The sequence below is a fragment of the Molossus molossus genome, unplaced genomic scaffold (genome assembly GCF_014108415.1).
Source record: "Molossus molossus isolate mMolMol1 unplaced genomic scaffold, mMolMol1.p scaffold_m16_p_24, whole genome shotgun sequence".
NCBI classification, from domain to species: domain Eukaryota; kingdom Metazoa; phylum Chordata; class Mammalia; order Chiroptera; family Molossidae; genus Molossus; species Molossus molossus.
Window position 1 is genome coordinate 10,664,156 of NW_023425360.1, and position 23,938 is coordinate 10,688,093.

A 23,938-nucleotide genomic window follows, 5' to 3' on the forward strand; every position below is an offset into this window, starting at 1 on the left:
CTGGAGGACGTCCGCCGTTATCCTTGAGGGTAAATCCCATCCACGCCGACAGCAGCTTATGATGGGGCAGAACTGAGCCTCACTCAGACAGGAGACAGACTCCGTGGTGGGCGGGCCCTGAACCTGCTCGCTGCCCCAGGCTCAACCCACCCTGCAAAGTCTCAGCTCCGGTCCCTGGAGAAGATGGGGGAGCACAGGAGGACGCACCGCACCCCGTGCAGGCAGAAGCAGAGACCCACTGTCCGCCCCAGGAAGAGTGTGGGACAGCACCACAGGCGACACCTCTCCCTGCCTACCCAGAGAGGTCTTACTGGGCAGGGTAGCAGACAGCTACCACTAGGGAGTCTGGAGAGAGATCCCTGCAGCACCCCCTCTTCCCCTGGGTCCCTTGGAAAACCAGGCCGGCAGGGCCACAGCTGTCCATCTGAGTCCTGTGTGCTGAAGGGTGTGCGCCCCCCACATCAACTCCTTCCCTTCACCTCCTGCTCCTCCCCAGCCTCCGTGTCTTGCTGGGCTTAGTCACACACTTCATAGAAAATTGAGTCTAGGAATCGGTGCAGCACTTTGAGCTATTTCTAAGGTCCACTTGTGGTCCGACCAACAGCGGAGGAGGACCCCAGTCCTCATGGCAGAACCAGGACAGGAGCCCAAGGCGGCTGCTGCCATGGGAGCTGTGTCCTCAGGCCCCCGTCTGTGCCGGGGAGGTCCTTCACTGACACCCTCACCGGGACTCCACCGCCTGGTCAGCCTCAGCCTGTCTCACTCGTTTGCAGAAAAGCAAAGGTTATACTTGCAGCACAGTCAGGCGGACGTGCGACATTTCCCCGGGGACTCACGAGGGAGTTCAGAGACAGGGATCCAGGACAAGAGTGTCATTAATGAGCTGCCTGGCCACCGGCAAGTCACTTACTGCTTTCTGTAGCCCTGCTTCCTCGCACATAGGACAACACGGGGGTGAGCTCCTGCTGGTGTGCAGTGTCCAAGACCCCAACGCCCAGGAGAAGCCGCAGATTGAAGGCGTAGTCCACCCCCCAGCCTGAAGCCCATCCCTCCGTGAGCCCTGGGTCCCTCCGTGAGCCCTGGGTCCCTCCGTGAGCCCTGGGTCCCTCCGTGAGCTCTGGGTCCCTCCGTGAGCCCTGGGTCCCTCCGTGAGCCCTGGGTCCCTCCGTGAACTCTGGGTCCTTCAGTGAGCTCTGGGTCCCTCCGTGAGCCCTGGGTCCCTCCGTGAGCCCTGGGTCCCTCCGTGAACTCTGGGTCCCTCCGTGAGCCCTGGGTCCCTCCGTGAGTCCTGGGTCCCTCCGTGAACTCTGGGTCCTTCAGTGAGCTCTGGGTCCCTCCGTGAGCCCTGGGTCCCTCCGTGAGCCCTGGGTCCCTCCGTGAACTCTGGGTCCTTCAGTGAGCTCTGGGTCCCTCCGTGAGCCCTGGGTCCCTCCGTGAACTCTGGGTCCCTCCGTGAGCCCTGGGTCCCTCCGTGAGCCCTGGGTCCCTTCGTGAGCCCTGGGTCCTCTTGCACCCATGCTGTGGGGCGTGGGTGGGAGTCCTGCTGCACAGGGGCTCAGCCAGCCAAGTGAGGCCAAAGGTAGTGCCTCCGAAACCAAGCCAGGCTCCCCAAACCAACCTTGAGGCGGCTGACACATTCACGATCGCCGATCCCTTCCCTCCTGCAGGAGCTCACTCCCAAGCTCACTCCCTGACTCACGTTCTTGCTGGAAAAGAACGTAAGGCTTTGCCTAAATGAATCTGGAGGTGGGCCAGGCAACAGAGGCCATGATTACAGGTGGAAAGCGCCGGGACATGGACAGGTGACATGTGCCATTCCTCGGGACAGTCCCCACCCTCTCCCTCTCTGCCAGGTACAAGGACACTGCTGGACGGCAGAGGTACTCATGAAGTCATTGGCAGAACTGAGGAGGGGTGGACAGGTAGAAACGGATGCCTCCTATTCTGGCCCGTTCTTGCCCACAGAGTATTCTTAGGTCTGAAGGACACAGCAGTGTCATCACTAATCCACCATGCCATGCTGCTCCCAGGTTCCTGAGCGAGCCACACGGGACCAAATCTCCTTCTTGGCCCAGAAACCTGTGGCCTGTGGGCCCGCTGATCAGCTCCAACTGCTGTCTCAACCCAAGAAGAGGCTTCTTCTCAGTGAGCCGATTTCACTGGCAGGGAGCAGACTTGCACTGAACACCTTCTCAACAAAGCACGCTTCTCCCGCGGGAGACAGCGTGAATTCGGAATCAGGAGTTTGACAGGTGAGTGGCAGGCACACGGAAATTCTGTGCGTGTGATTAATCACTTTGAAAAGCAAGATGATCTTTTCACAGTAAACACAAACATGTTCTACAACACGGAGAAGGCTGGGGGCCAGGAGACCAGTATCAATAAACACCAGGCATCACAAAGCCAGTGTAAGGGACAGAATAATAAAACGCAGACCCTTGTCAAAATGATAATCAAGCCATTCTTGAGCTGCCTGTCAATACTGTCCTTGTTTTTCAGCCCCTCCTCGGGGCCCCACTTCCCCCCAACCCCTCCCATGATCAGAGGAGAATTAGGAGATGGTAAAGACAGAGACTTGTCTGCATATCTGTAACAGGCGCACACACACATACACAAACACGCGCACGCGCACACACACACAGATTTTCACTATTTCCTAAAGGAAACAGGTGCTCAGTCACTTACTCAGTAAGAGTGGTTTCCTAATTGTTTCTAAGCTCACCGCCTTTGCGTTCAAAGACTACTTTGAAACATTAAGGTATTTCTTGATTTTTCTGGAGTTTACACAGCCCCAACATGCCTGGGTTTTATGGATGCGAGATCCCCACTTAACACTGACCACAGCTTCTGTGACTTTGAACGAAAAGACGTATAACAAAGCCAATGACACCACCACAGGCTACTTTGTATAAACAAGAGTTAACATTCCTGCCCCGGTCGGTTTGGTTCAGTGGCTGGGGCGTCGGCCCAAGGACTGAAGGGTTGCAGGTTCAATTCTGGTTGAGGGCGTGTGCCTGGGTTGCAGGTTCGATCCCTAGCCCAGTTGGGGTCATGCACGAGGCAACCAATCGATGTGTCTCTCTCCCATAGATGTTTCTCTCTCTCTCTCTCTCTCCTTCCCTCCCTTCCACTCTCTGTAAAAGTCAATGGAAGACGAATATCTTCGGGTGAAGTTCCTACAGCATTGCATCACCGTTATGACGAAACAACGCTGAATGAGATGACCTGTTGATTCAACGACCTGTTGTCTTGGTATCCTGGCTCCTGGCCTTCTGTCCCGGGGTAGGCCCCATCTGCCAAATGGAGACCCCCCGAGGTAGGCTGGGAGCGGCTGGTTGTCTCCTGGGGACATCCGGAAGGCCTCGCACACATTACACACCAACTGTTTCCTCTGCAGCTCCAGTCTTGGCTGTCTTACCTCGAGTTCTCAACATCGCCACCTGCCGTCCGCTCCCATGAAGGGCAGGAAGGACGGGAAGCAAAGGAAGCCAAAGGGGGATGTGCACAGTATTTAGAAGACAGCCTGGGACCAGCGTCCGGCGAACTGAATTCTAGGAATCCAAAGAGCAGGGTCGGAGCGTCATCGGCACCACTTACTAAGCAACAACTGTGGGCACAGTATTTATTCGCCTTCTCCTCGGATGGGACAAAAGGCTGAGCCTGCAGCCTAAAGAGGAAGGGAGGGATATTCCCCAGTTTGCTGATAAATGGGAAAAAAACTGCAATACACACTGATCACCCTCTTTCATTTCTCAGAGAAACCACGGCCTCTCTCCGGCTGTCTCTAGGGGGCGTCAGAAGCTAGCCCAGGGGGCTATCTCCAGCTCCCAGCAACCAGCAATGGAGACGTGATTTGGCCTTTTCACAGATGCTCCCTCCAACCCATGAGCAAGGGCTGCTTTAGGCCACATCGAAATCTAACTCTCTCCCAGAGCCAGTCTCTGTGCCCACTGTGGAGTCTCATCAAGGGCGGGATTTACATCTGAGTGGCACCGGGCACAAACAGATATTTGGGAAATGTTTCCTCTTTGCGTGCTTTTTTTTTTTTTTTTGTAATCCTCACCGGAGGACATTTTGCATTTATCTTCAGATAGAGTGGGAGGGGGAGAGGGAGGAAGAGAGAGAGAAAAACATCGATGTGAGAGAGACACATCGACTGGTTGCCACCCACATGACCCCAACCGGGGCCGGGGACAAACTGCAACCGAGGTACGTGCCCTTAGCAGGAATCAAACCCAGGACTCTCCAGTCCACGGGCCGACGCTCTAACCGCTGAGCAAACTGGCCAGGGCTCTTTGATTGTTTTTAAATAGCTTTACTGAGGTATGATTTACCTCCCCCGAGTTGGTCCATTATAAACGTAAGAGTCACGAGTTTCTGGAAGTTTGTATAGCTGTACGACCTTCCCCACTGGGCAGGGCCACATGCTCCTACCACGCCGACAGTCCCTTGTGGCCGGAGGGGCTCAGTCCCTGCGGCCTGCCATACAGTGCACACCTCTGTGAGCACCACACGCGTCCTGCGTGGGCATGCTTGCTTTTGCCTGGGTCGCTGCTGGGGAGGGCCTCGAACTGCTGAGTCACATGGTCCCAGAGCAGATTCAGGGTGCAGCCCGGCTGCAACCTCACCTTTGAGTTGCACGAAGGTCACAGGAAGGACCAGGTGTTACAGTCAAGCGGTGGCAACACGGGCACAGAAACGTCTGAAGGCACCCGAGAATCTCCACCTGCTCCTATTCTTTCCGGGGCAACAAACCTCAGGGGCAACAACATCTGAAACTGTAACTCCTTACTTATCTGACGCCGTCAGAAAACAGGGCTGTGCAGGAGGAGGAGTCACCCAGACAACAGTAACATCCTCTTTCTATCCAAGGGCTTAACAATGAGCCATTTGACAGAGATCTTGTGTGTGTTATGAAATGTTTCTTTCATACGCAGCAGAAAAGCCTTGATTTCCTTCATGGCCGAGGTTATTACTCTAGAGACGCAGAGTGAGTGATGTCCCCAAGGAAACCCTGCCCCCGAGCTCGTCTGGACAAACGGAGGACGGCCCGATGCCGCCTGGGCCCCATTCTCTTACCGACCACCCCGCTGTCTGCTCTGATGGGATCCTCCTACAACTGTCACCAGCCTGCAAATCAGCCCCCTCTGAGTGCAGACTAATTCTGCTCCAGGTACGATGCTCCAGTTTCACCTCTGGGCTTCACTCAGAGGTCTGGCTGCTCAGGAGACCTTGGAGGCAGACCTCAGTTCCACGCAGAAAGACGTGGCTATCAGACATGCAGAGCTCGGCCGCGTGACCTTGTCTGCTCACCTCCAAAACGAACGGCGACACTTTCTTCCCATCGAACCCAATGAAAGCGCTTGTGTGGGTTCTCACTGGCTAAGAGAGGGGTCAAGAAAAACTGTCCTTCAAGGCACCAGTGCGATGAGAAAATGTTTAGGAACAAAAATGAAAGTGCGCCTGGCCGGTGTGCTCAGTGGTGAGCGTCACACCCATGCACCAAGAGGTCACCGGTTCGATTCCCGGTCAGGGCACATGCCCAGGTTGTGGGCCCGATCCCAGTGGGGGGCATGCAGAAGGCAGCCAATCGATGTTCTTGCTCATCGATGTTTCTATCTCTCCCTCCCCCTTCCTCTCTCTCTAAAATCAATAAAGAAAAAAATTTTTTTTAAAAAGAAAGAAAGTACTTTGGGGTCATGCACATGAGAAATAACAGGCCCAGCTTTGCTGCACGTTGGAATTACTTTGAAATCCTTAGAAAAGCAATGACACCTGCATCCCATCCCCACATGTTTTGATTGAACGGGGGTGAGTCCAACTTGGGTATCAGGCTTTTATTAAAAGCCCGCCAGGTGGTTCTGACCCGTAGCAAACTTGGGGAATCACTGGGATAAAAGCTAATGTTGGCTTCAACCAAAAGTATACGGAATTCAGCCAAAAGTACACAGAAATGAAATGTCCAGAAATTCGATCCAGACCGCGCTGCTAAATGCTCCCCTAACCACCTTCCATCGCCTCCCTCAGTCACAGCCCCACACCTGGGCGCGTAGCACCTTACGTAATCCCGACACCACCTGCCTCTCCGGCTGCATCTGCCAGACAGGTCCCAGGATGCCCCGACTCGCTGCCTTCGCTCCGGCTGCCCCGTCCTGAACTGCTTTTCGTCACCTCCACTTTCCGAATGTCTCTGGAAACCCCGCAGGGCCCGTCTGAAATGCCACATCTTCTAGGAAGCCTGTCTGATCTTCTCAGTCTGATAGCTGACTCCTTTTCTTACCCTCACGACATCTGGCAAGTCCCGCCTTGCACTAGTCTACTGACTGTTTCCCTTGCTCCCTTCGCTCTCCCCGACTCGACTCTCCTCCTAAGCCCAGGGAGGAGAAATAAAGAACCGAGCTGTTGCTCCTGCTCAGGCCTGACCCAGACATGGCTCCGGGAGTCATGACGGGGAGGATGCCTGGTAGGCTGCGGTGGGGACAGCAAAGGAAAGAACCCAGCTCCCGTCACAAGAGGCAGGGTTCTCCAGGGCCCGCACTGAAGAGGGACCCCCCACGAAGCAGAACCCAGAGATAAAAGGCTGGAAACCCAGCATGCTCAGGCCACAGGGCTATTGATCAACAGCAGGTTGTGAAAAACTGAGGTCCATCCACTCTCCTCTGTCACCTGAAACGCTAACACAGGGCAGGGGCCCAAAGCTTACCTGAGCTTGGAAGCGTCCCAAACACCTGAGTAATGACATGCGCCCTTAATAAGACTCCACTGAGGCCCTGGCTGGTTTGGCTCAATGGTTAGAGCATTGGCCCACGGACCAAATTGTTGTGAGTTCGATTTCCAGTCAAGGGCACGTACCTCGGTTGCAGGTTTGATCCCTGGTCCTGGTGTGTGGGAGGCAACCAATCTATGTCTCTCTCTCTCTCTCTCTCTCTCTCTCTTTTTCTCTCTCTTTCACCATCTCTCTCTCTCTCTCCCTTCCTCCCACTCTATCTGAAAAAAGTATCAATGGAAAAAGTATCCTCGGGTGAGGGTTAAAAAACAAAACAAGACTCTACTGGGACTTCATGCTTTATACAAGTTCCAGAAAATGAGACATACATGAATATTCTTGCATATAAAAACCAGAGTTTAGTTTGCAGGTACATTTAAGTGCGTCATAATTTTTTTTCCCTTTATTGATTTTAGAGAGAGAAGAAGTGAGGAGGAGAGAGAGAGAGAAATATCAATGAGAACATCGATTGGCTGCCTCCTGCATGCCCCCCACTGGGGATCGGGCCCACAACCTGGGCATGTGCCCTGACCTGGAATCGAACTGGCGGCCTCTTGGTGCATGGGTCCATGCTCAACCACTGAGCCACATCGGCCGGACAAGTGCGTCATACTTTTAGTTAACACCCAACTAAAAGGTAAATCACCTCAGGTCATAATTCGTAATAAAAGTTAACGAAACACTTAGCTCTCTCTGTCTATCATGTGCTCAGCCTGGGGAAACATGCGTACCCTTCAGCAGCAGGAAAACTTGGGGATACCAGGATGCCTAAGAAAAAGTGCTCATTGCCCTGGCCGGGTGGCTTGGTTGACTGGAGCTCCATCCTGTACACCAAAATGTTGCGGGTTCAATTCCCAGTCAGGGCAGGTTTGGATCCTGATCAGGGTGCATCTGGGAGGCAACCGACTCATGCTTCTCTCTCACATCGATGTTTCTCTCTCTCTCTCTCTCTCTCTCCCTTCCTCTCTCTAAAAATACATCCTTGGGTGAGGATTTAAAGGAAAAAGAAAAAGTGCTCCCCAGCACTGGGGATTCCAGAAACATGAACCTGTTTGGGGAGGAAAAATCTGTGCTAAAATTCACTTTCAAATGGAATATGACAAACCACCACGACCAAGCGGCATGGGCCACTCTGGGCTGGGCACAGGGGCAGCCTCCTTGGATCTGCAAGGACGAAGACATTTTCCTAAAGAGTCCACGTTCCCCTTGGGGAGGGGCGTGTGCGTTTGAAGGAGGCCATGAGGAGCGGCCCCCTCCCTTGAGCTGTGTCCGGCGATGGAATTTTAAGAATTTAAGACCGTCCAAGAGTTAGTCTGAGAAACCCTTAAGCAGTCATTTCATCCAGCCAGGGAAGGACATCACTGAGAACAGCCTTTCCCATGACCTTCCCACCTCTTGCTTTCCTAAATTATTTCCCCAAATTCTCTTTGGAAGGAATTCACGCATTCACGGACGGCTCCTTTTGTTTCAAAGTGTTAGCTTACGGCCTGGCTGGAGCGTGGAGACAGAAGTCTATGTGCAAAGGTACACACAAGAAACTGCTGCAATGTAGCTGTGGATGCTATAAGCAACAGCTTTATATATATATATATATATATATATATATATATATATATATATATATATTTTTTTATCCTCACCCGAGGACATTTTTCCATTTTTTGCACAGATAGAGTGGGAGGGAGAGAGAGGAAGAGAGAGAGAGAGGGAAACATCGATGTGAGAGGGACACATCGAGTGGCTGCCACCCGCACGACCAACCAGGGCCGGGGACAAACTGCAACCGAGGTACATGCCCTTAGCGGGAACCGAACCCGGGTCTCTCCGGACCACAGGTGGATGCTCTAACCGCTGAGCAAACCGGCCAGGGCTTTTTTAAACTTTTATATTTTCATCCTTACCCAAGAATATGTTTTAAATGATTTTAGAGAGAGGAAAAGAGAGAGAGACAGAGAGAGAAACATCGATCGATTGCCTCCTAGAAGCGCCCTGAGCGGGGATTGAACCTGCAACCTTTAGGTGCACGGACAACACTCGCACCAGCTGAGCCACCGGCCAGGGCGAGCACCAGCTTCCACCGACCCTGTGATGCAAAGCCCCTGACTACTTTGAACCCCTCACAAAGCACCTCTTTGCAGAAGGCAAACAGTTCTATCCACGGCATACATCCTCGAAGGGGATCAAGGAAAACAATTTTGCGAATCAAGATTTCTTATAACCCAGCGCCCTGTTCCTACTCCTCCCAATCTCTTCGGTTCCTCCAGGCTTCACAGACCGGCCTGGCTTTCCTGCGGCCGGGCACAGCCCCCGAGGCGGGGAAGGCTCACGCTGATGGACACTCAGACTGGCAACTGCAGTCTGTCCGGTCACAAGTTTTCCAAACCAGCAGCACCCCAAGGAAAGGGACTCGTGACTTCAGGAACGTCGACGTGAGGAGACAGAGCGTCTCTCGGGGAGCATCCCTCTTACCATCGCGTCTTCCTTTCCCCTTCTTATGAGAAAGGGCTCTTACCTTTGTCACATCTACTTCCACGCGTGCACCACTTACCCCTCGAGCTGCTCCTCCCCCAAGATCTGCCGCAGGTTTTTGAGGAAGGACAGCGAGACCAGGGCGTGGGAGTGGCGGATCTTCACGTAGCCCGTGACCACCTCGATGAGCCCCATGAAGTTCTCCAGCTCCGAGGCGATATTATCTGCAGGGAGAGGGGACCCCGTTAGGAGCGCACACTCAGCACAGGGGGGCACACTGACAGGTGTGGAGAGCGACCCCAGGCCAGGCCACGTCGGGGGGGACACTGAGATGCTCAGGCTGTCCTCACAGGAGCACTGTCCCTTGTCAAAAACTGCTTCCCTTGGCCTGCCTTTCAAGCATCTCTCCTGGACGGGCCCCCCGGGGTGGGGGTGCTTCTCCAGAAGGCGGGACGCTGCAACCCCCCGGGCCGATGAACAGCATGTACAACCGTAAATACCAGACTGCCAATTAGCCAAGGCCAACACGTCTGGGGAACGGCTTTTAATACACGCCGTCAACGCAGGCTCGGGAACACTACACAAACAAGCTTCCCGCAGCCTCATTACCGACTGCCAGGCGCCGGTCTCGTTTCTAAGCGACAAGGATCTGTCCACCCCGACAGATGCCACCTTCCCTGGACTGCGGAAAGGGTGCCTGGGCATCAGGGATGGCTACCCCGCAGGTGATGCTGACAACCAAATCCTTCCTGCACAGCCAAGTTCTCCATGCATTACTTCCACCACAAGGAAATAGTTGGAAAAGACTGGCTAATGCACACGGGAATGATGCTATGTATAAACAGTGTGTCTGCGTTCATCTTGAGCCTTTTTTCTCACGGTAAATAAGAAACATAAACTTCAGCTCAACTTACACCCAAATTAGAATACAATTCTAGGGTGAACTGGGTGTTGCTCGATTAACGGGGTTTGACTGGGTAGGATTTATGGACAAATTTGCTAAAAGGTCCTATTGAATTGATCAAAATAAATAAGTGAGGGCGCTGTCCTGGACCATGTGACCACATTTAATGCAGTTTCATGGTTTCCCAAGAGAAGTGAAGGAGAGATTCAGCCATAAAGACTAGAAGCTGTGGGCAGTTGATGTTTCAAGGACAAGATCTTGAATTTTAAACGTGGGGCTGATGTTCTGCCTCTAGTCACGGATGGGGACTTCCTGTCCAGGGATTGCCCATCACCCTAAATCCGACGGATCTCCTGCATTGGATGCAAACTGGAGACACATTTCACCACTGGGCACAGAGAGTACCCATCCTTCTGAAATTATACTTCCCCGTGGACTTCATTCATGGATTACATTTTTTATCATCAGGATAGAAGTATCTTTAAAAAGCAGGTTTGGGGTTCTCGCCGCTTTGGCTCAACCATTAGAGCATCAGTCTGAGGGTTCAATTCCCAGTCGAGGGCATGTATGTGGGTTGCAGATTTGATCCCCAGCCCTGGTAGGGGTAGTGCTGGAGGCAACCAATTGATATGTCTCTCACACATCAATGTTTCTCTCTTTCCCTCCCTCCCTTCTATGCTATCTAAAAAATCAATGGAAAAATATTCTCAGATGAGGATTTAAAAAAAAAAAAGCAGGTTTAAGCACTTAAAGGATATGTTCTAGGGATAAGCAAACATTTTTTTTTTTTAATTCAGAAATCTAGTAAGAGCAAAAAATAAAACTTCAGAAGTACCATGGGGGTAGTAAGAAAACTCTCAGCTGTGCAGACACAAAGTTATCTCTGTTGTGAAGAACTGAACACGGGAAAACCAAGGGGTACCAAAAAATTCAAAAGAACAAAGCCAAAATGTGTTTCTGCCATCTCTAAACCATAAAAATACAGCTCCCTCCTTTAACAAATAGCATTAAGGAAAAGTAAATTCATAGACTAAATAAACTAGTCCTTTTCCTTCCTCAAACTATAACAGCAATTTCTTCACAAAAGGATTTAGAAAAAACAAAAAAAATTCCTCTTCAACCTCAAGGTCTTCTCGCTACATTTATTCTAGCGTATGAAACCACCGGGACCTTGAACAGGTGGCCCTGGTGTGGAGAATTTAAGGCACCATTGGTAGGAGCCCTTGTCAATCAAAGGTCAGAATGAAATGTCACGGAATAAATCAATGGGAACTACTTCACACAAATGCAGCTACCAGGAATGCCATCTGCCATCAATGATGCCCACCCTAGGGGGATTGGGGGTCGGGGGGGGAGGGGAAACAGGAACACCAAAATGTTCAACACACATTTTTTCGACTCTCAGAAATCAATCCAAAGATAAACCACTCCTTTAGACTTAATAACATTTTAAAGTGATATGCCCGGCCAGTGTGGCTCAGTGGTTGAGCGTCGACCCTGCACCAAGAGGTCGCTGGTTCGATTCCCGGTCAGGGCACATGCCCAGGTTGTGGGCCCGATCCCCAGTGGGGGGCATGCAGGAGGCGGCCAATCAGTGTTCTCTCTCATCAATCTCTCTCTCTCTCTCTCTCTTTCCCCCTTCCTCTCTCTCTCTCAAATCAATAAAGAAAAAAACTTAAAAAAAAAAGTGATATCATTAACTATCCCCTTTGCCCAGTCTCCTCAAACAGATCCAAACAGATCTGGGCTGAAAGCTGTGTAGATTTGGCTACCGCTGCAGGCTGCTGAGTCACATGGCTGATTCACCTTCTCTCTGGGTTACTGTGTGTCTGGACGCAGCTCTCTGCGTCAGAGGCAACTCCAAGAAGGATGAGGGAGGACCCTCTGCAGAGATAAACTCGGGGCCAATGGCTAAAACTCAGACTGCCTTTCAAGCTGGTGTTTTATCTGTGAGGGGAACTCCAAGGTGAGGCGTCAAACGTAAGCTGACGCACCACATTGTTTTTCCAGAACCCTATCTTAGTGGTGAGTCATGGACGTGTAGAAAAAGCATCAGCACAAGAAAACTAAAAGCTCCGGCTATCTCCTCCAGGGGGGTGAATACTTACTGCCCCGTCGGATGTTAATGAGCAAGTTGCCCCGGAAAATGGTGCAGCCTTGGAGCATCTGAGCAGAAGTCACTGAATCAATCGTCTTCGTCTTCTTTTCTTCCTCACAGACCTTGGGGCAAGGACCTTCGCAAGGGATGCAGTACATGCTGTTGACGAGAAAGAACCAACCACACACACGGAGGTCAGAGCATCTCCTTGCACTGGAAAAATCACAAGGATGGCTTTTCATTCTCGTCACACACGTTATAAACACCAACTGTTTGGAAGCGTGCGAGTGGCACACTGTGACTCATCCCCAAGCCCACCCAGGATCAGCCACACAGACTGCAAACAAGAGGAAGAGCACTCTGATTATTCCAGACAAAACACGTGAGGTATCCGTGAAGGGTGTGTATCAGGGGCTGGCAAAGGTGAGCCAGCTGGTCCCACGGGGGAGAGACCACCTCGTGGAAAGACAGCACTGGGGGCTTCCAAGGAGCACGAGGCTGCTGTCTGAGGTCGCAGCCCCTGCCTGGTGCAACCAGGGGGTCAGACAGGGCAACAGGGACAGCAGAGTCTCTGCCACTAACAAGAACCTGACTCCCGCAGCCAGCGCCCCAGTAAAGCTTGGCGAGGGGTTCCAACAGGCATGTGGCATTGCCCAGATCCATTATATTCTTGCTAAAGCACCACTGAAATTATTTGACAGTGTTTTGCAGAAACTTGTAAATTGATCCAAATGTTGTTTTCGCTGCAGACACAATAAAAGCAGGGGACTTCCATTAGTCTGTAATGAGCTCCCACTTCAAATGCTCTCCTGAGCCGCCAACAGTCAGGGACTGGCTCCTCCTGCTAACCTACCATTGCTTAGGAAACAGTGCAAAACGCCAGTCCAGCTGCAGAAACACAGGGCACGGATCAACCTTTGAGTTGATTTCCAAACGCAATAAATGATAGAGCATTGTGGGGGGTGTAAATAATAGGACGGCGAGCTGGAGAGACATTATGCGTGCATCATGAAGTCTAAAAGATCACCCAATGAGCTTTTAAGCTTCACGGAGATGAAGTCAAAAACATTCATGACCACGGTGTCAAGTCAGGGATCTTTTCATTAACGTCTTCTGTTCCCCCTGGAATTTTATTGCATATCTAAGGCAAGGATGCAGGGTTGTGCTTTGTGTAAAAGCTTAGAGAGGAGCAAAAGTTTCCTGGTATTCTCCGTGTTGGGAGAATGGGAGGCAAGGGTTTCAAAGGCACTGAGCCAACCATAGGAAAGGACAGTTTTGCCTCCAGCATCATACACACCTTCTCTTTCAGGCGTGGGTAGTAGCTACTCTCATGTCCCTTCCCTTCAGCTCTTTTTGTGGGTCTTTTATTGCTTATAACTTACCTATATTCCATGTACTCCCCAATCCCCTCCCTTTCAAAAAGCTCTTTATTTTGAAATAATTACCGATTGACTAAAAGTTGCAAAGGGTCCCACGTACCCAGTCTCCCTCAATGGTTACATCTTACATAATGATGATACACTATCAAAACCAGGTCATCAGCCCTGACACAAGGTATGTGCATAATTCTACATCCCATTCCTAACTCTATTCTCCATCTCTATAAATTGTCATTTTGAGAATGTTATATACATAGAATTATACAGAATGGGGCCTTCTGAGATTAGCTTAGATTCTGTGAGTGTAATGTCCCCGAGATCCACCCAAGTTGTATATTTCAGCAGTGTGTCCCTTTTTACTGCTGAATAATATTCCCTGGTGCAGGCATACCACAGTTTGCTTAACCATTTACCTGTTGTGAGACATCTAATTGGTTTCCAGCTTGGGGCTATTTATTACAAATGGAGCTACTAATAACAACTTCATATGTGTTTTTGTGTGGACATAAGTTTTCATTTTTCTGGGATAAACATCCAGGAGTATAACTTCTGGATCACATGTATGTTTAGTTCCCCCCAACATTTCATTCAATACTTTTGCTAAAATATCTAGGATATTGTATGGCAACTGCAGTTGAAAAAAATAGAAACATTTTTTAAGAAAAAAATTTTTTAAATGTTTTGGGAAGAAAAAAAATGCCCACGAATCATGCAGCACTTTAAAATGTTTTTCTAAGGAAGAACTCCGATCATATGTTTATAGATTATGCTTCTTTGAATCCATTCTGGTCCAGAGAGGGAATAAACAGTATTAAAAATGTTTTAAACTAAGTGTTAAATGGGCCTTAACGGCTGAGGGGGGTTATACTTTCTTGATGGTATTTTACTTTAAAATGGAAATGCTACACCTGTGGCTTTGAACAGAGAGTAAGAAAAGTTAGGGGAATAACAGCTCAGTTCTTTGAAGAATGAACTACAGTGGAAGAAACAACAGTAGAAATTCACAGTGCCCCCTGTCCACACACATCGCGGGAAAGTGCAGCCACAAGACAAGGATGGTTTGACCCCGGTTCACAGACCAGTGACCCTCATCTCCAGCCCCACCCCCAGGAGGAGCTGTGGCCGAGTCTTGTCTGGTCCCAGGCACTGCCCAGGGCACCAGCAAAGCCCTTCTACGTTCTAAGGCAGCCAATAATGAGTGAAACGTGGCAGACTAATTCTGGGTGGAATACGTACACTTCGAAGTTCAGAGGAGTCTCGGCACATTCATCATTTTCAATCAGTTTAGAATCAATTTTCCTTAGAAATAGTGCCAGGCCGAAAGCTGTTCTACATCCAGGACTGCGAACTCATGGGAGTTTTATCTTTGGTTGGAAGTCATGCCTCCAGCCTGAGCAACGTCTCCAGACATGACACAGAACACGGAGCCTCCTTGTACAAAGGCTCAGGGATACAGCTCGGAGGGACAGACTGCAGCCAGAGCAGGGCAGCCTCACCTCACATGCACGACCAGTGTCCACTTTCAAATGGTATTATGTGTTCGTAGAACAGTTCTGAAGAGCCTGGGAACATGCCAGCTGCCCGGCATTCATCACAAAGGAGGCACTGGGCCCCTTACTGTTGGGCGACTCCTTCTAAGAGTTCTGTGCTCAGGTCCAGAGGCGGGGACAGCATCCTCAACCTCTAGTCTTCTTTGGCTTCTAGGGTTATAATCCTAGAAACTGTAACAACGCTAGCGTTGGATTTTATATTTAAAGGATACACCAACGATGATTTTATAGACGTCCCTTTGGCACGCATAGAGGGATGCCTGGAGGTGTAAGGAACTTCTCTGCTTCCCAAGTGAAGTCTCAAGGTTTAGGCAAAAAATAGAGGGGAGGGGGCAAGAGAGAGATGTGTTGATGGCAAATGTGGGTTCTTTTAAAGCTCCTGTTCACTCTTGGTGGCAGCGTCTCGGGCATAGGAGGCCTGCCTGGGCTCACGAACGTCTCAGGCCTGCGGCCGCCTCACCCCACCTTCCCCTCGCGCTCCCAAAGCCGGCCCTGGGCCAGGGGTGCAGGGGTGGGAAACCTAAATCGGCAGTGCACCTGCTGGGACGTCAGTCTAGGAGGTGCTCAGGGAGACAGTGACCTGTAGCCACCTGAGCCCGCAAGGAAGGTGTTTCATTTCAAAGGGCTGGACAGTCCACTCCCAAAACAAAATGACAAACCAGGAAGGAAAAAGAAAAGTGCCAGTTGCTCCTAGACCTTCATTAAAACGGTAACTTAGGCCTGGCTGGTGTGGCTCAGTGGTTGAGCGTCCACCCTGCACCAAGAGGTCACCGGTTCGATTCCCGGTCAGGGCACATGCCCAGGTTGTGGGCCCGATCCCTGGGGGTGGGGGTGGGGGGCAGGCAGGAGGCGGCCAATAGATGTTCTCTCTTATGGATGTATCCATCTCTCTCTCCCTCTCCCTTCCTCTCTCTCTAAAATCAGTAAAGAAAAAGTATATCTATATCTATCTATCTATCTATCTATCTATCTATCTATCTATCTAAATATAACTTAGGCCAGCCCTCTCAGGCAGACCCATTCCCTGAACCACCCCAGGATCCCACCAGGACCACAGGCAGAGCCACCTCCTGCGGGCTGGGGCTGTGTGACCGCCAGGCGGAGACTGACCTCTGGCTGCCATTGCGGATGAAGCCCGAGGGGCACTCCTGCATGCACTCGCCGTCATGGATCACGAAGCCCTCTGTGTCGCTGCTCTCAGCGTTCGGGATGTTGGCACAGAAGTCGAGGTCCACGCAGCGCCAGCCCTCAAAGCGGTAGGTGTTGGGCGGGCAGCTGGGCACGCAGACGCCAGCGTAGTAGTAGTGGCGGCAGGCCACGCAGGCCGCGTCGTCGTCGGGTGCGCTGCAGCTGCCCAGGCACTCGGGGTGGCAGCACTCGTTGTTCTCGGTACATGCCCGCTTTCCGCACGCGCTCGGGCACACTGGAGGGAAAAGGAACAGGTGGTGAGTGTGCGCCCAGGCACCGTGGGGCAGAGGGGAGAGGCGGTGAGCGCGCGCCCAGGCACCGTGGGGCACTGGAGACAGGCGGTGAGCGCGCCCAGGCACCGTGGGGCACTGGAGACAGGCGGTGAGCGCGCGCCCAGGCACCGTGGGGCAGAGGGGACAAGTAGTGAGCGTGCGCCCAGGCACCGTGGGGCACTGGAGACAGGCGGTGAGCGCGCCCAGGCACCGTGGGGCACTGGAGACAGGCGGTGAGCGTGCCCAGGCACCGTGGGGCACTGGAGACAGGCGGTGAGCGCGCGCCCAGGCACCGTGGGGCAGAGGGGACAAGCAGTGAGCACGCGCCCAGGCACCGTGGGGCACTGGAGACAGGCAGTGAGCGCGCTCCCAGGCACCTTGGGGCACTGGAGACAGGCGGTGAGCGCGCGCCCAGGCACCATGGGGCAGAGGGACCAGGCGGTGAGACAGGCTGGAACTGGTCAGCCTTCTCTGGGCCTGGACAGCATTCCTCTGGGTCATTCCCTACCGGTTGGCTCCAATGACCAAAACCAAACCAATCAACCACAAGTGAAATCCCCAAATGGAAAACCACTGGCCCTGCGTCAGATGTGCAAAGCACAGTACCAGAGACCGCACTCAAGACTTCCATGAGACAGGGAGAAAATTCTCTGCACTTGGAGTCAGAAGAGCAGGGCCTCGAGTCCAGCCTCTGCTGTTGACTGGCCCTTGAGCCTTGGACGGGTCATTAGCATCTAGGACCTGGATCCTCTCTTTTCTCATCTATAACCTGGGGTAACAATGCCACCTCAGAAGGCTGGCTGAGACGCAGGGATAAGGGAGCGGCCCTATGAGAACAAGGTGGTCGATTGTCACTTTAAAAAACATTATGCTCTGCTTGTTCTGGTTTCGAACATGCTCCTCACTGAAATATGCTTCTTTTTTGTTTTTTAATTTTTTCCCTTTATTGATTTTAGAGAGAGAGGAAGGGAGAGGGAGAGAGAGAAACATCGATGAGAGAGAACATCGACTGGCCGCTTCCTGCATGCCCCCCACTGGGGATTGGGCCTGACTGAGCATGTGTCCTGCCCAGGAATCGAACCCATGAACCCTTGGTGCAGGGTTGATGCTCAACCACAGAGCCACACCGGCCGGGCATCACTAAAATATCTTGAAAAGCCTTAGTGTGCAAAAAATGCTGGATTATTTTAAAAATGACCAAAACTGTAACAGAGTAGAGATGATGTCATGCACGTCTACAGCATGTCTTTAGAAAAGTGTGTGTCTGGCCCTGGCCGGTTTGGCTCAGTGGTTAGAGCATTGGCCGGCAGTCCAGAGAGTCCCGGGTTTGGTTCCCGCTAAGGGCACGTACCTCAGTTGCAGTTTGTCCCCAGCCTCAGTTGGGGTCGTGAGGGTGGCAACCACTCGATGTGTCTCTCTCACATCGATGTTTCTCTCTCCTCCCCCTTCTCAAAAATGTCCTTGAGTGAGGATAAAAAAAAAGTGTCTGCTTGTATCATTATCAAAGGTCTTACCCCCTCTTCCCTCTTACAGTTTAAATAAAATGCTATAGAAAATGATGGGTTGCAGACGCTGCTATCAAATAGCTGTTCATAGAACACCGAACACTCAAGAGCATTTAACAGAACAGAAAAGGTCCTGGCCGGTGTGGCTCACATGGTTGAGAGTTGCCCTGTGCACCAAAGGACGGCTGGTTCGATTCCCAGTCAGGGCACATGCCCAGGCTGCAGACTCCATCCCCAGTAGGGGGTGTGCAGGAGGCAGCTGATGTTTCTCTCTCTCCTCCTCCTCCTCTCTCTAAACAATCAATAAAAACATTAAAAAAATTTTTTTAACACAAGAACAGAAAAAAAAAAATCTCTGTGTGCACTTGCTTGGAGTCAGTTATACCCAAATGCAAATGCTGGGCATTTCCAGTCTGAGAAAAATAAATCAATAAATACATGACCAAGTGTTTGCAGATGTATTTTATATTCTGTCCATTCTCCATTCCACTGGTCTCTGGGGAGTGGTCCACTGGGACCCTCCCAAAGGGCAGTGTTACATGGAACCACAGGGCAGTCGGTTCTCGCCCCGAGCAGCACACGGGCTGGGGGCCAGAGTTTGGGGCTACTTCAGAAGGATTTTCAATACAGCTTAAAGGAGGGAGATCGCGTCCTTCAGAGACAGAACAACTCCCCTTGAAGGGATCACAAATAAAGGGATCACACACAAATGTATGTGACCCGATGCAAACTGCATACCCACAGGATGAAATACTCCGGGGATGAAAGGTGATGGGGGCTCAGGGAGGAGCTCAAAAGGAGAGGTGACGCCTTTGCTAAAGGACAAACTCCAGCCCCTCCAGGGTTGGAAGCCCATGTGCAGCCCAGTCTGAGAGGGTCCGGATGGCAGGCGAGAGAACACGCAGAAGTGGGGATCAGCAAGACCTGGAGCCAGCCCCAGAAGCCTGCTGTAAATTTCATCTCATCGTAATGTATATAAATATTATTAGTATTCAGAACTATTAAGAGATTTCTTGAAAAGCCCTGGGCAGCGTGTCTTGCCAGCAGATGGATGGATGATGCATATGAATGCCAAAACTTGAAATTTAGTGTCGTTACCAAATTTCCAATCACGGAGCGGTGGGAGAAAGGAAGGGAACCTTCTTCCCTGGCATCCCTGAAGAAGGAGCCCACCTAGTGGGGATGAAGGCATTTCTGCTTTTTAAAATAAAAGGGAAATGGAGAGCTTCTGTACACTAACAAATATACAGGGAGGAAAAGGCAAATTGGTATTGCCCGTGAAATCTTTCTAGTCATTGGAAATCTTTTTTTTTTTTTAATTCTCACCTGAGAACATTTTTCCATTTTTTGTTCAGACAGAGTGGGAGGGAGAGAAAGAGAGAAACATTGATGTGAAAGGGACACATCGAGTGGCTGCCACCCGCACAACCCAACCAGGGGGCCGGGGACAAACTGCAACCAAGGGACGTGCCCTTAGCGGGAACCGAACCCGGGTCTCTCTGGACTGTAGGCCTGATGCTCTAACTGCGGAGCCAAACCGGCCAGAGCTCTTCATTGGAATTCTTACAGGGGCCAACAATAAAACAAAGCCTATCTAAAGTGCTGGAAAAGCAAATGGCATATCCCACTTCCACCAGTAAAAGGCCTGGCCCAGGGACACGGCCACAGAAAAATAAGGCACTGCATTACGAGCTCATTCTCTCCGTTTTGGGGACAGGAAGACGTCGTGTGCATCAGCTGTTAACCCCTCCCTCTCTGGAGTCCTTGCATCTATTAAATTATTTCTAGCATTTTTTTTTTTTTTTTTAAAGAAAACATGTTTTTGTTCTCACCAGTAAGTTCTTTCACAATCTTGAACTCAGAGAAACCACTTTAAAAAGCATATGATGCCCTGGCCGGTTTGGTTCAGCGGTTGGAGCGTCGACCTGTGGTACAGAGACCCCGGGTTCGGTTCCCGCTAAGGGCATGTACCTAGGTTGCAGTTTATCCCCGGCCCTGGTTGGTCGTGCAGATGGCAACCACTCGATGTGTTCCTTTCATGTCAATGTTTCTGTCTCTCTCTCTCTTCCTCTCTCTCCCTCCCACTCTATCTGAACAAAAAATGTCCTGGGGTGAGGATAAAAAAAAAAAAAAGCATATGATAATAAAGGTCTTTGCTGGAAGAGAAGATGGAGAACTCAACCTCTTCGCAGCGAACAATAAATAGCAGAGGGACCACTTAGCCACGTAATTTTGAAAACTGGAGACAATTTTTTCCCCAAATCATTTCTGAAGGATAGAACCAGTGCCTGGATGCCGAAATGAGGTCACAGCGCTTTCGAGTCAGGATGCAGACCAGTGGAGGGACATCTCAGTTATTTCTGGGTTGCCCTAGGTGGCACACCACCGTTCCCTAGAACACGAGGGGCGCCGTTCCTCACAGACACGCACCACTAAGCATTAAGGTTACCTGGAACGCTGTTAACTCTGAGACAGAGCACTTCAACCCCCAAAGTGCATCAGAGAGACACAGGGCCCTGAGAAATGCCCAGGCTTTCAAGACTTGCCAGGAGAGGAGTGGGCACCATCGGGCACCATGGGGAAGGGAGGGGATGGCAGGGACTCCAGCTAAGTCAACTGAGCACCTAAGTCCACCAAGGCATTGACCACCTGCAGAGACCACTTGGCCATGGGCGAGGGGATGAGAAAGGCTCTTTCTTGGTGAAAGGCCTCCATCCTCTGAGCCAGGTCCTCAGCCCTGCAGACAAGGCAGCTAAGAGACAGCTCAGCCCCCTGGGGTCCTCACCCTGAGGACAAGCAAAGGGCTGTGGGGAGGGCTTCCCAGGGGAAGGAACTGCAAATCTGAAGTCCCGTGGACCACGGACCTCCCACCCGTTGGTTGAATTTTCCAGTTCGGGCAGAAAGCTAACCCACCCCCGGGAGTCACGACTGACCACAGAGCTAGTCAGGGCATGGCCAGGAGACCCTGCCTCGGGCCAGGGAGCCCACCTCGGGCATGGAAGCTCTTGCCCTACAAAATCCTCTTCCATCTGCTCTCCCTTTCATCCTGAAGTCCATGCTCCTCCCCACACCATCAGCCCATGCACACAAATCTATCAAAGCGAGCGAGCGGCGGGGAGCACCAAAACTTCCCAGGCTCAGGCGGAGCTGCAATATTTCATCTGGGCTCATTAGTGTCTTGTTCTCGAAGTCAGTCAGTCAGGACGTAAGAGCAGGCTTGCGGGTAAGTGCCTGGATCCTCGAAATAAAGTGAAAATAAACCTGGTGCAACATATATACACATACTCAAAAACGGGGCATATATCGCTGTATGTGTAAATATATATATCTATATAGATCTAGATTTATCTAGATCTATATATATCTTGATCTCGTAAAGCACAACTGTTTAAAAAGAAAGACGAGAAGAAACTGTCAAGTTCCTTGACTTCCTGACAAGTGGCTCATGGGAAAGTGCCCAGAACCGCAGCCTGGAAATCCCAGGTGACACTTAAGACCAATCCAAACACGCGCAGCCGTTGTGCTGATCAGTTAGGTGTGGCCACAGAAAGCTCCAGTGGCAACCCCTGTATCTTAAATGTTCCTGAAAGAAAATCACTTTCGCAACAATGTTTCTCTTCTCAATGACACAAGAAAACACCTTCTAAAGGGGAGACAATGTTCAACCAGTAGGAGCCAGAAAAGATACATTTGAATGATTAGAATCCGAACTCACTGGAGTTCCTCTGTTGGAAACACAAGTATTCAGGGTGCCCAGTGAAAGTCATCACCAGCAGCAGAGCTGTGGGGACCGACATACCAGAGGCACAGGGGAGCTGGGACGGAGAAGTCTCAGTGGGCACAGAGAACCGGGTTAGCGATGGGGTGGGCCACGGTTTCTGAACCGGTGAGCCTATGACTTTCTGCAGTTGTGAGCCCGAGAGCACTCATTTCCTCCCAAGTTCCAGGAATACGAAGTATCTCCTCTTTGCATCTTTGAGGGGTTTTTCAAGACCCAGTGTTGAGTTAGCTTCCTTCCTAGCAGGAAGGCCCCTGGACACGCCATTTTTGTGTCCACTTGAATTTTCTGCAATACTACGCGATACACTGAGGGGCAGGAAGTTCCATCCTCTCTCGTTAACTGTCGGGGGGCCCCTGAGCTGCAGGACTACTTCGGGGTAAGCAAGAGCAGGCAGCTTCATGCAGAAGCTCCTAGGGCCACTCGATCTGTCCCCAGATCATGAGCAATGAGCATGTGTGTGGTCATTTTCCCCGTTGGCCATTTCTGTGAGCCTTGTAGCCAAACTCACGTGTTTACAGTTGAAAGGCAGTTTTACTGGTCCTCCTTCTCAGGTTTGTCCAGGGCATTTGGCAACAAAAACCAAGTTGAGCCTTCAAGCAATATTGAAGGGGGTCCTTCCCTTAGAGAAAGTGCTCCTCCAAATGCCCGAGAGCACCAACCTTAACCAAGGTCCTCCTTGCACCCACCAGGAATGCAGTTGCCCACAGTCCATGCTCCTCACGCCCCAGGCAGGTGTCTGATACTCAGGTGAGGTGGCTGCTTCTTACGTGGGGCAGACTGTCAAAGACTCACTCTAAAATTCCGAGATGGTCACCCTGGCCTCCCTCCCAATGCCTTACTCAGTCACAGCTCTCGGGGCCACACAGACATGCCTGCCTCCTGACCTGTTCTAACTGCAGGAGTAGTGTGAACAGTGCGGAATGCAAAGCAGGGGGCTTGGGGCCTCCCTGAACGGCCTTCAAAATAACATCACCACATCAGCTAGCTCAGTCCGAGCTTCTAATCACCTAAAATCCCTGTCTTCTGTTTGTTTCACAGTCACCGTTTGAGTCTCTCTTAGGTGAATGCGATTTAAGCCTGAATTACAGGGCTTGTCATTAATATTCATTGAGCGTTTTCCATGTGCCTGACAACCCATCCGGTGTCTCATACACACTGTGTAACTTCCTAACAATGACATGGGTCAGCATCATTATCCTCATTTGCAGATGACCACATGGAGGCATGGAGATATTAATAACTGTCCAGAGCTATTCATTGTCCGATTAAATCATTGTGAAGCTGGAAACTGGGTCTTCAACCTCGGATCTGCCTGTCCCTTGGTCACAGCCTCTTCGCCCACTTCCACGGTGGCACAATGTCTCAGCTAGGGACTTCTTCTCATGACACTTGTCTTTCTAAGTCTGCATTCTTCAGGAGAACCACACTGTTCTCCTCCCTGAGGTGTCCCGGGGGTGGGGGACATCCTGCAGGCCACATAAGGCCCGAGAAATCAATACCAGCTCACATCACACACCTCACCAAAGTAGCCTGACCAGATATAGCAGACTGATTTTTAAGTTGATGATTTTGTATGGCCCACAAAGGATGTTATAAATATCCAAAGTAGCCTGACCAGATATAGCAGACTGATTTTTAAGTTGATGATTTTGTATGGCCCACAAAGGATGTTATAGATATCCAAATGGTCCCTGGCAGAAATAAGGTTCCCCACCTCCGAACGGACGAAAGGATAAACCCACAAGACGTGACAGTCGGGAAAAGGGTCAAACGTCCAGGTGATACTGAGGAGGTATATCTAACTAAGTGCCCACGTAAGCCTGCTTTATGTCTTGAATTATAGCGACAGAGCCTCTAAAAACATTGTCCAGCACAAATTACGAGGCAGAGACCCATCAGGTTTATCAGAGTCACCCTGAGCTGAGACACTGAAATAGCAGCCGGAATCTTGGATACATTGTATAGGGTGGATGCAACTGTATATGATGGGCTGTGCTATCAGGGAGCCAGACCAATGAGACCCAGG

The 23,938-nt window shown here is 51.1% G+C and overlaps 1 protein-coding gene across 1 annotated transcript in view; it reads right to left on the reverse strand.

Moving 5' to 3' along the window:
* IGF1R (insulin like growth factor 1 receptor) overlaps positions 1-23,938 on the reverse strand; it is a 241,277-nt gene that overhangs the window by 29,202 nt on the left and 188,137 nt on the right. The window contains exons 3-5 of the mRNA XM_036277797.1: positions 16,277-16,589; positions 12,248-12,396; positions 9,315-9,459 (exon numbers count right to left, since the gene is read on the reverse strand). Coding sequence (XP_036133690.1) covers positions 9,315-9,459; positions 12,248-12,396; positions 16,277-16,589 — 607 coding nt within the window. The remainder of the gene's footprint in view (positions 1-9,314; positions 9,460-12,247; positions 12,397-16,276; positions 16,590-23,938) is intronic.